A 13,097-nucleotide genomic window follows, 5' to 3' on the forward strand; every position below is an offset into this window, starting at 1 on the left:
GTGTCCATTTTCAATGAAAAAAATTTAAAACGTATCCTACATATTAAGGATATGGTTACACATAAGGACTATTCTATTGAAGGATGCTATAGGACAACTACAAAGTATGGGGATTCTATAGTGCTGCGTTTGGTGGATGATCAAATCTTATATTTACCCAAAAGATTTAACAGCCTGGATGATGATACAATTCAACGTATAGATTCTGGAGAATTTTCTGTTTCAAAAGTGTCTATTTCAGACGATAAGGAGAATCCAATTAGCAGATTGGAGTTGAAACAGTGTTTGTCCTCCGATCCATTTTACGCACCATATTAATTATTAAAAGAAAAAAATTAAAATTTTAAATAAAGAATGAAATTCGAAACAAAACCATTGTGTTTTTTTTTTCTTGTCAATTTTTAGAATTTGTCATAGGGTTTGAGAAACAACAAACATGCAATAGAAATCACATTTCATAATGTATTGCTTATAGAATATTTTGAGTGTTTTGAAAACCACAAGTGTCCAAACAAAAAATTATCTCAAATGCATCGAATTTCCATTCACTACAATGGAATTCTAAAATTTATGAATTTTCAGTTTTTCAAAGAGTGTCCAAAAGAAACTCATAGGGACAGTTTCAATTCAACCTTCGTCAACTCAACATCACGAGAAAAAAATGGCCTTACCACCATCCCAAATTATATTCAGCGATGATGAGGATGAAAACGTAAATCTGAATGATCGAATCCTAAACAACATGCAAGTGGAAGAACAGAATATACCGGAGGGCCAACATTTCCTCTGTGAAATATCATTGGATGACTTAATGAGGATTGCAGATAATGACATGGACCCGGAAAGTCATAGGGAAATGTTGGAAGATTTACTCTATTTACATCCTGATGCAAAAATTTTAAAAATAATTTAAGTTTAAACAAAGTAATATAAAAATAAAATAACATTTTAATATCATATATGTTTCTTCTCATTTATTTGGAATTAGTTTGAATTTGGGTGGACAAGAACAAGAAAAAATTATAAAACTAAATAATCCCACCGCAGTATACATACTAAAGCATATGGGTTACTGTTGTGAACAATTTTCATTTTTTATTGTCTTACTAATCATGTCATCTATACAATCATGCCATTCTATATATCTTAATAGTTTAAATAGGTTACTTACAGCACACTTAAATTTCCTATCTTCATGTATAGGACAATGGGTATAATAGTTTCTCATATTTGGGAAAACAGTTCTATATTCTAGATTTACAACATTTGTGCTTAGATATTTTTCAAGAAACTCTTTTTTAATTTTTCCAAAGACAAACACATACTTAAAACTATTTAAGGGTGCTAAGACCTCGCCGACTTCAGTGTAATTTACATCGCCATCTTTCCAATCTAAGCCAGTAATAAATTTCTTATAATGTACATTTTTCCGTTTGGCCTCCTTGACAAGTTCCCTCCTATCGAAAGGAGGTTTGAATAAAAAATAGTTTGGTACAACGGAACCGCCTTGCATATACGCCAATTCCTTTATATATATGCAATCATTATTTCCAAAACAATGTTGAAAGTCCACCAATACAAAATCTGATTTTTGAAAATTGACCATGATGAGAAGTACAACCGACAATTTTACGAAGCCAACTAAATATAAAAAAGTCTCATCTTGCTTTTATATTCAGAAAATGAGGGTGTTAAATATCAAGTTTACATTTCAGAGCTTTACATTAATTGATAATTATATTTGATATTGGAATACATGTAAAATTTATGAATTGAAACACAGATGAATTTTATTTTATTTAGATTTATTTATTTATTTTTTTTTTTGTTTAGAAATATTGTTTAGTTTTGTATTTCTTCATAAATAATTTCCTCTATAGATTCATAAAATTTCTCTATATATATAAATAATTTAAATATATTATTTACAGCACACTTGAATTTCCTATCTTTATGCATAGGGCAATGCGTATAGTAGCTTCTCATATTTTGGAAAATTGTTCTATACTCTAGATTTACAATATTTGTATTTAAATATTTTTGAAGGAATTCTTTCTTAATTTGTCCAAAAACAAACACATACTTATAACTATTTAGTGGTTCCAAGGCATCGCCAACTTCAGTGTAATTTATATCACCATCTTTCCAATCTAAGCCGTGAACATATTTTTTACAATATGTGTTTTTCCGTTTACCCTCCTTGACTAGTTCTCTGTTATCGAAAGGGGGTTTGAATAGGAAATAGCTGGGTACGACAGAATAGCCTCGCATATACGCCAATTCTTTTATATATATGCTGTCATCATTCCCATGACAGTATTGAAAGTCCACCAATACAAAATCCGGTACATACATGATTCGAAGTATAACGGACAATATTTCGTAGCCAACTAAATCAAGGAAAGTCTCATCTTGCTTTTATATTCAAATAACAGAGAACATTAAACATTATTTTTTTTTTTTTTTTTGTGATACAATTTGGAGTAAAAATTGTAAACATAAATGACCGCAATTGAATGCATTAAACCTTTGCACTCGTTGATAATTATATTTGATATTGGGACCTAAATAAACCAATATTTCTAGTGGGGGTTGAAGATTTCCAAAACTGTCAAAGTATTCAATTTCTTTGTGGTTTTTATAATATGCTACCCAATGAGTTCCAGATCCTATACTTGAGTCTAAGTTTACTACACCACATTCTTTTGTTTGACATTTTTTCGGAAGATTATCTCGCATAAAGACTCCTCGAAAATGTGGTATATATTCTTTCCCAAATATTTGGATGTCTATATCTGTCAGCGGTCTGTTAGGTAGCTTAGATATTAGTTTTTTGTATCCGTATTATTTAGGGTAATACCCATACCAGTTTTGTATGGTTTAAGATAAAGTCCTTTACCCATAGCAATTGACTCCATACTTTTGTTGTGACGCATACTCTCTTCTAGTTGCTTTTTAGCATCTTTAGCAGTGTTAATTGTTCTTGCTATCGATGATACACCCGAAGATATTGCACCCAAGGCACCTAGTGCTGTTATAATAGGAACCAATGGTAGAAAACCGCCAATTTTAGGAACATTAATAACTCTTGGGATGACGACATGTGACTTTTTCCCTTTGAATGATGAATTAATAACTTTCCGAGCGATTTTTATTGCAGAGTTAATATCAACAGGTTTTTGCTTCTTTAGTAGTGTGTTGGCTTTTTTAATTGTTGAATTGAAAATTGTACGTCCGCATGCTTTTTTCTTCCTCATACCCATGCCAAGTTTTAGTTTTGCTTTCATTGCGTTGGAGACTAAATAAGCATTTAATTTTTCACCCCAAGTACTTTCGTTAGCTTTTACTCTCTCCCACGCCCTCTCTAAGAGTTCCTTATCTGCTTTGTGGCGTTTTTCAATATCTGAGCTTCGTGAATAAGCTATATCATGAATTTTACAGGCTGCATCCAAAGCATTTATCCCTTTATCACCCCTTTTCAATCTTTTATCGAGTTTTGTTCCTGGTCCACAAAATTGGTATCCGGGTAAATGTAGCTCAATTGGTAAGGCGTTGATTAAATTGTTTACGAATCCTCTTCCTTGTATGGATCGTTTGCGATTGACTTGTCTCTTCCGAAATACAAACATATATATGCTCTCAACTAAAAATAAACACATAAATTTATTTGGTCAGTTTAATAATAAATTAGTCGTCAATATGCGTTTACTTAAACAGGATACAAGTATTTCTGTTCGTGATCTAGATTTTACGCAAGCGAAACCTAATAAATCGAAACATGGTTCATTGTTACCCGATTCCATTCGATGTCTAATTGTGGGCCCATCAAATTGCGGAAAAACTAATGTTATGATAAGCCTTATAGAAAGTGAAAATGGGCTAACATTTGAAAATATATATTTGTACTCAAAATCGTTATATCAACCCAAATATGAATACCTGAGAGGACTAATTGAGCCTATAAGTGGTATGGGATACTTCATATATAACAACAACGACGATGTTATACCGCCACATGAAGCAAAACGAAACTCTATAATGATATTTGATGATGTCGCATGCGATAAACAGAATAATATTCGTGATTATTTCTCTATGGGTCGTCACAAAAATGTAGACTCATTTTACTTATGCCAAACTTACAGTCGCATACCAAAACATTTGATACGGGACAACGCAAACATAATTGTTGTTTTTAAGCAAGATGAAACGAATATGAAACATATATTTAATGACCATGTGGGTAGCGATATGTCCTATAAAATGTTTGTGGATATATGTCGTGAATGTTGGAGGGATAGGTATGGTTTTATGGTTATAAGCAAAGACGATGAAATCGCTGATGGAAGATATAGAAAAGGTTTTGACATATTTATTACACCTTAGTAGTATATGTCTTTCCACTGTATGCAGACGTCTACATACACCCCAACTCATCTGCAACCGATTTGAAATTATTTTAAGGGCGGTTCTTTACTTATCTAAGCAGTTCGAAAGCCGTACGAAAGCGATTCGGAAGCAGTTCGGAAGCGGTTCGAAAGCGGTTCGAAAGCGATACATCAGTTAGCATTATCGGTTTAAACTAATTCAAAAGATTTCTATTGGTGATACAATATGAATGAAAAAATATTGAAAGAATTAATAAAATCTCGAAAAATTTTGAGAAAAAAATTTCAAAGCATAAAATTAGGAGAAGACGACGCTTCACATAAACTGGAAAATGTATTCAAGCCTTTAACAGATCCATTGAATAATTTAATGAAATTAAAAAATGAGAAAATGAAACAGCGAAATAAAGAACTTCCTACTTTTAAGTTTGAAAGTAGCACACCAATAAAGACCGAACCTCCTAAATCAAATTTTGATAAACACTCTCAAAAACTTATAAATTCTAAACTGGATTCTCAAAGTGATGAAGACAGCGACAATAAAGAAAATTCAGAAAATTATTTTTCACAATTGGAAGATGATAATTTCTATACTATTAATTTAACTAAACTTTTTAATGATCAAACTCTCGATACTGTATATGGACCATATAAAGATGAAAATGGAGTGTGGAAATTGGGAAACAGTCCTATTAACATTAGCGATGATAAGATTGTTGTTGGGAATCAATCGTGGGCAAACACGCCAGGCTTGTTTGAATTAATTACCCATAAACAGCCACAAAAGTATGATTCACTGGAATTGGATATATACAAGAAAATTCTTTTGGGAACAAATGCTCATCGCAAGAACTATGATTCTGTTGGTCAAATACGAGGGAATAAAGGATATAAATATAAAAAGATTATCCAGAAACTTTTTGGTGACACTTACACTGGTAAAGGTTTAATGAGCCTAAATTTAAATAAACCAAACTATATATATTGGGATGATCCGAATGAATTAGTTGAGCGCTTAAAACTTCTTATTGCATCTCAACAAGCTGGCCATTCAAATCATAACAATGAAATAATATCTATAATTGAAGAATTAAGGGAGGCCAATATAATATTCTGATAATTGTCAATTGCATTCAATTGAGATATGAGCGTCGATAAGTTTGGTCACTTTTCAAATTCTAGTGAGTTGAAAAGATATGTTCCGAAAATATTTGGTATTGCTATTGACAAGCATAATAACATCGATTTCCAAAATAAAAAGATTAAAAACGTGGGGGTACCGGTGGAAAGTGCAGACGCAGTCAACAAAAATTACTTACAAAAACAAATCGAAATCTCACGTGAATTACTAAAAAAAGACTTAAATATTGAAGTCAATACAATACATCAAGAAATATCGCAGTTAAAAACTATTATCAAGGATATATTTACAGTCCTGTCGGATATGCGAATAACATCTCAAGTTCATTAATCAAATTTAATTACAAAGTGACAATGGCCAAAAGAGGAATAGTACAAGAGATACACACTCAAGCCCGGAAAAAATTTCCCCGTCGGAGATATATAATGAAGGGAATTGATGACTTTTGGCAGGCTGATTTGGTTGAAATGGGAACTTATTCATCTTTAAATAGAGGATATAAATATATTTTAACCGTCATCGATACATTTTCAAAATACGCATGGGCAGAACCAACTAAAACTAAGAATGCATATGATGTTTCCAATGCATTTAGAAAAATATTGAACAAAGGTCGAACACCTAAAAATCTACAAACAGACGATGGTAAAGAATTTTTTAATAAAGAGTTTAAAAGTCTTACGCAAAAGTACTCAATAAACCACTACTCCACATTTAGTGTGATGAAAGCATCCATCGTAGAACGCTTTAATCGTACACTAAAAAATTTTATGTTTAAAGAGTTCTCATACAACGGTTCCTATAAGTGGATTGACATTTTACCAAATTTAGTTAATCAATATAATCGGAAAATACACAGAACAATAAAAATGGCTCCTATTGATGTCAATAAAAATAATGAGGATTATATTTTAAAAACTGCTTACAATCATCTTAAAGTATATAAACCCTCAAACTTCCATGTTGGTGACTATGTTCGCATAAGTAAATATAAAAATATATTTGAAAAAGGATATACACCTAATTTCAGTACGGAAATTTTTCGAATAAGTTCTATCCAAAACACTAATCCTACCACATATCTATTGGAAGATTATCAAGGTAATCCAATAAAAGGAGGTTTCTATAGAGAAGAAATTCTGCGAACACGACACCCTGATGTTTACCTCGTTGAAAAAATTCTAAAAACAAAAGGTCAACAAGCATATGTTAAATGGTTGGGATTTTCTAATGACCACAATTCATGGATTAATAAGAATGAAATTTTATGATGTGTATTTAGTAATATAAAATAAATAAAGAAGATTGAAACTTAATTTTGTTTTTCATTCTAAAGCAAGTTTTCATAATGTCAATTACATTAGCCCTAAGCGGAAGATCGTCGGTGCTCATAACCAATTATTTCCCACCCATACAACTTAATGATGAATATGAATGTGCTTTAGTTGATTTTCATTCGTATAATTCAATTCCAAATATTGACTATGATAACAATCTTTTCCACATTGGTGGTGATTGCATTGAAATTCCGGTGGGATCTTATGAACTGGAGGATATTGTTAAATTTTTAAAACATGAATATGTAAAGAAAAATATCAACAAAATATTAGAGATTGAGGCTAATAATAATACACTTCAAATTGAAATATATTCCTCCCACGACATTATTGATTTTAACAAAGATCGTTCTATTGGCGCGCTATTTGGCTTCAACAATCGAATTTTGGTACCTAATGCACGACATAAATCACATCAATCAGTGAACATAATGAAAGTGAATGCCATCCAAGTCCAATGTAATATAATCACAGGATCATATATGAATAACACACCGTCGCATATAATACATGAGTTTGCTATGAATGTCTCTCCAGGATATAAAATGGATGAGATACCCAGGAATTTAATCTATTTACCTGTGAATGTCAAGGAAATAAGTTGTCTAAAAGTTTGGATTGTGGATCAAGAAAGGCGTATAATAAATTTTCGGGGTGAAGAGATTACTTTACGATTTCATCTAAAACCGAAAGCGAAATGATTATCTATAATAAATATTACAATAAAATAGGTAATGATTCCATTCCGGAACGAGCAGCCAAGCTAATTACACAAAATATACTGCCCCAATCTATAAAACGTAAATTAACTAAAGAAAATAAACTATTCCTAAAATCTTTAAAACTACAGCTTAAGAAAAATGTCTGAAATATTAAGCGTTGCAGAAAAACCATTTTCTGATGAAAGCATTATTAAGAAGGATTATCATAGCTATATGCCATATATACAGTCATATAAAAATAATGATGAAATTAGAATAACAATCCAAAATCAAGATCTCTATGTCTTACCTACTGAAAGTTATATCTACATAGAAGGCTTCATAACGCTGATGGATGGTATAGCAACACCAAATGCTAGACTGCGAAATAATTGTGTAGCACATATGTTTGATGAGATTCGTTATGAAATCAATGGGGTTGAAATTGATAGAACACGTTATTTAGGAATGGCGAGTACTATAAAAAATTATTTATCTCTCAATGAATTGGATTCGAATATGATGCTGAATGCAGGATGGAGTAAACACAATGACATGGAAAACGGGTCATTTAATTTTTATGTTCCGTTAAAATTATTGTTGGGCTTCGCAGAGGACTTCAATAAAATCGTGTTAAACTGTAAACATGACTTAATTTTGTTGCGCAGTTCAAATGATCATAATGTTTGCTTTTCCACAAAGCCTGAAGAAATGGTTAAACTAACTATACAGAATATAACATGGAGAATACCACATGTGCAAGCTTCCGATATAACAAAGTTGAAAATTATAAAAATGATTAAAGATGGTACCACATTACCGCTTGCTTTTCGGAGTTGGGATTGTCACTTTAATCCTACATTCCCAAATGCGACAAAATGTAATTGGAATGTAAAGCTTTCATTAAATAGAGAGCGCCCCAGATTTGTAATCGTGGTATTTGAAAAAAACAACAAGTTTATACATTGTAATCTAGTAAATTTAAAAGTTCATCTAAATTCCGATACTTACCCATATGATGATCTTAATCTCAAATTTGATGATAATAGATATGCTATTCTATATGACATGTACGCCAAATTTCAACACAGCTTTTATATGAAAGAACCACAACCATTACTAACAAGCGCTGAATTTAAGAACACCCCCATGGCAGTCATCGATGTTAGCCACCAAAATGAAATGGTCAAACAAGGTCCCATAGATGTCAGAATTGAACTCGAAACCAGTAAACCCATTCCTGCAAACACCATAGCATATTGTTTAATAATTCACGATCGCTATATTGAATATACACCATTGACGGGAAATGTGCGAAAAATTATTTAATTTTTTTTTTTTCAATGAACCATACATACCTTTATATCCATAATCAATTTTAAAATAAATAAAAATAAAACAAAAATGTATACATCAATTTTTTCATTTTATTTATTACATTTTTTCTATATAAATAACAATTCTCAATGTTAAATTTTTTAAATACATACAATACATAATAAATAGTTTAGTGTATTTACATTAAAATTATATCCATTAGATCATTAAAATCCATATCAAAATCAGATGTATATTGTTGAACTAAATTTTCTAAAGAGGAATCAGTTTCGATTGCTCCTAAATCTAAATCTAGACCATTGCCATCTATATCAACTAGCATATTTTCCATACTTGATTCAATTTCATGGTGACCCCACGCGAAAGTATTAATTCCATCTTCCTTGATCATACGCTTTGTATCCAACGGACTTAATACAACTTTTTTCAAGGCATTCGTATAGATGTTGTGTAGCTTACACCTAAAAGTGAGCATTGTATCACAAACTTTTTCTTTAGTAAATAGACAATTCCTATAGTCATCAATTTTATAGTTGTCCATTACACTTTTTTTCACACCTTTAGCCTTTTTAATTTCATAACCATCCTCAACAGTATATGAATACATTTTTGGACCTAAACCGACAAACTCTGTCATAATCTTACCACAGTTTTCATCCTTCATTAATCCAATTTCCTTTTTATTTACAAGAGGAAAATTGAAAGGATTATCTTCGGAATACTCAGATGTATCAAAATGTGTAGTAAGATGAGGTCTAATTTCTTCATACACATCTTCAGATTCGATGGTGTATATGAAAGAGTCTGTATCCATATAGTTTAATTGTATTCTTTCACCAAACTTTTCTTTCATAAAGTTGTAGTGGAAGTCATACATTTTCCACTTAGCTAATTCTAGAATACAAAATCCTAAGTATATTGGCTTATCATAAACAATTTTTGTTTTATTCATTTGAATAGCCCAAAAATTGTCTGTGAATTTGGATATACTATGAAAGTTTGGTTTTGAAATTAGAGCTTCAGCACCTAACTTACGCCTGTCACTATATGCCCACTGTTTTACAATAGACACATCTTTTCTTTTTTCAACATTTTCCATTGTTTTGCCATATACTGCATTGTTCAATAGTTTAAAGAAATTTTTTTCAAAAGCAATATTTGTTTTTTTCCTACAATCATTGTTTTTGTCAATATATTCCTTTAGCCATGGTCTTTGACTAAAAGTAAGCACCCTATGCACTTCATTTAGAACGTAGCCCTGCTCTAAACATTGTTTTAGTGTCATGTAGTGGATGGTATACCTTTCTTTTGGTGTAAGATCTGCAACAAGTTTGTTGTGTTTCGATCCTCCCACTTTTTTGTTTTCAGCCGCTAAAGGTAAATCATTAAATTTATTATGTAGATGGGGTGGACAACTTATTGAAACTTCATAAATATACCCTTCAGGAGAATCGAATTTAAAATTTTTGATTACGTTAGGATCCCTAATAATGTCAGCTTCTGCAACCCATTTAAAATTACCATATGGTAAGAATTGCTGCATCGCCCATCCATATAGGTTATTAACATCAAGATATAATAAAAATGTAGATACAATATCAGGATTAAAGTTTTTCATATATTTATTATTGGCTTTGTGATATCTTTTACTACATTGAGTAATACCTCCACGAATGCCATTTTTTATAAAGTTGTATGTGTCTACATCCTTCAACAATTCTAGGCTAAAACCATCCGATGTTATCAGCTTTAGCATAGCATCATAAGATAGACCAGGCGCCGTAAAATATTGGCAAGGATCCAGCTTATGTATGCTTTTGCATAAGATTCGAAAGTTTTCGAATATATCTGTGAGTAGAAGGACATCCGTTTTTAAATATAACTCCATATAATCCTGAAGTGTTCTACAATTAAATGTTGTCCAAACTTCTATAGCGTGATTGTAGTCCTCCTGACTACAACTTTTGTTGGTTAATTTACTGTAGAAGTTTTCTATAGAGGGAAGGTTTATATCTTTAAGTTTTTGAAATGAATCCAAGTATTCATAACAAAATACACCCTTCCTTCTCATTATTTTAAATTCGTGGTCATTTGAGAAATTAGATCTAACCGTAGTCATTTTGTCATCTAACAGATTTTTAGCTAAGCTATCCAAGCTTGAAGGCATAAATCTTAAAGAATCTAAAAACCTATATTCTAAAAGATCCCCATTATCAAATTTAATTTTATGAGATACCGATATATATAATTCTTTATTTAGCGGTATAACTGAGGTATTTCCAGGAATAAGGTTTAGTAAATCTTTAATAAATAGATGACAGTCATATGACGAAAAGTTATGGAAAAAGATTGGTATAAACTTTGGGATCTTATAATTTAAATTACATTCATTATGGGCCGCCCCCCTATATTTTCCAGTAATATGGCAATGATCCCTAACCCTATCCGTATCTAAATTTTTGTCACAAATGTGACACAATTGAGCTGCGTGAAAACTGGATTCCTCAATAGGTGATAAGGGACACATTGGTTTTTTTAATGATAAATACCTTTCGTATATATCTCTACATTCTAAATCTAAATATTTAACAAATTTTTCCCCAGCATCCTCCCCAGTATAAATCTTAAATCTATCTAACGAACTATCTACACTACATTTTATATAAAAACTAAAAGCACACGGTTTGTGCTTATTTATTGTTGATCCTAAACTATCTTTCTCTAGTATACACTCAAAATCGGCATACACAACGAAAGGGACATCCATCGTTTTACTTATGTTTTTAAAGCGAATAAAATTGTTACCTGCATCCGGTACGGTGGTTACAATGTTGGAACATTCCTTTAAGTGATTCGACCACTTGTCGGAGTTTGAAGTGTATTGCAGGCATCTGTCGCAAATTTTTAATTTCTTACAATTTTTGGTTAACTGCGAAGATAATAATCTACAACAAATAAAATAAAAAAATATTTTATTAATATTTAAGTAAAAAATGAAATGAAGGATTTTTTTTTCTTACCTTGACATGTCTTTAATCCAAATATAATGTGCTTTACCCCCACTCTCCAACAACAACAAGTTAATGTGTACCCCATTTGGAACAACATTCTGGGATATGTGGTATGGCCCGATGACAGTGTCATCTTTCCGGTTATACCCATATACATTAATACTAACTCCTGGGTTCAGCTTTTCAAATTTTGGGATTTCTTGCACAGGCATAGGGAATTCTAGCCCTTCAAAATTTAAATTTATATTGTTTTCTAACAAAATATTCTGCTGCCTGATATCTACTCGATAGGATGAAGTTCGCGTTGGGTGGGTCGGCTTTGGGGAAGTTAACGCCGAAATGACACTCCATTTGAAGCAGTATTCATCCGTATTTCTGACATTGATACATGCTTTTTTCGAATATAATTTTGGTGGCGTTGGAATATATTGGGAACCACAAAAGCCAGACCATTTGTTGATGTTGATTTCAAATTTTTCAATTCGAGTCAAAGTCCATCCAGAGTCTCTTTCCTGGAAATCCGCCATTTGACTCTTTATTTCCTCAATATGCCTTTTAATGAAATCCTCAATGTTGTCTGACATAACCAGTCTCTGCATTTTGGACACATGATACATGTGTTGCATTTGGAGCTCTTCACCACCCAACTTTATGTATTCCCCAATTAGTTGGATATTTATCTTCAGACTTTTATTCTTCGCCAGTGAATTTAAAATTAACAGGTGTAAACTCTTATTACATTCTTCGAATACCTCATTTATATCTATGGTATTCATATGGGTTAGGTACGTATAAGTTCCTACACGATTTTTAAATCCTGTCATCGTCTGTCTAAATTGGTTATTTATAATAACATCACTTTTTTGTATGTGATTCGGAGACTGGTGATGTTTGAACCAATTCATTGGGTTTACATAGACGTTGCATATTTCACATACTTTATTTAAATTCCTCTGACCATGACTAGGCCCTGGTTGCTGGTCAAAATTAAACTGTTGCTGCTCAAATATGTTTGAGTGTTGCTCCAAGTTTTGATTTTGCTGCAGCAATTGTTGATGAAAGATAGGTCCTGGATGCTGCAGCAAGTTAAAATGTTGTTGTTGTTGGGACCCTGGATTAAGCCCTGGTTGCTGATCCCAATTATATTGTTGTTGGGGGTAGATTCCACCTCCCACGGACAT

The 13,097-nt window shown here is 31.8% G+C and overlaps 2 protein-coding genes across 2 annotated transcripts; both read right to left on the reverse strand.

Annotated features, from left to right (window-relative positions):
- Nucleotides 1-2,307: 2,307 nt before the first annotated feature.
- LOC142226608 (uncharacterized) lies at nucleotides 2,308-8,852 on the reverse strand. Its single transcript, XM_075296701.1, has 2 exons — nucleotides 8,579-8,852; nucleotides 2,308-3,643 (listed from the first exon to the last, which is right to left on the reverse strand). The coding sequence occupies exons 1-2, from the start codon at nucleotides 8,580-8,582 to the stop codon at nucleotides 2,826-2,828; spliced, it is 822 nt and encodes a 273-aa protein (XP_075152816.1). The 5' UTR covers nucleotides 8,583-8,852; the 3' UTR covers nucleotides 2,308-2,825.
- A 231-nt stretch (nucleotides 8,853-9,083) lies between these two features.
- On the reverse strand, nucleotides 9,084-13,097 carry LOC142225124 (uncharacterized). The gene is made up of 2 exons (XM_075294900.1): nucleotides 11,926-13,097; nucleotides 9,084-11,850 (listed from the first exon to the last, which is right to left on the reverse strand). The coding sequence occupies exons 1-2, from the start codon at nucleotides 13,095-13,097 to the stop codon at nucleotides 9,084-9,086; spliced, it is 3,939 nt and encodes a 1,312-aa protein (XP_075151015.1).

Source organism: Haematobia irritans, chromosome 2 (assembly GCF_050003625.1).
Source record: "Haematobia irritans isolate KBUSLIRL chromosome 2, ASM5000362v1, whole genome shotgun sequence".
NCBI lineage: Eukaryota > Metazoa > Arthropoda > Insecta > Diptera > Muscidae > Haematobia > Haematobia irritans.

Coding starts and splice junctions, on each gene's coding strand:
- LOC142225124 (XM_075294900.1), bottom strand. CDS start 13,097: ATGTCCGTGGGAGGTGGAATCTACCCCCAACAACAATATAATTGGGAT. Junction 11,851..11,925: donor TGGATTAAAGACATGTCAAG/GTAAGAAAAAAA, acceptor TATTTGTTGTAG/ATTATTATCTTCGCAGTTAA.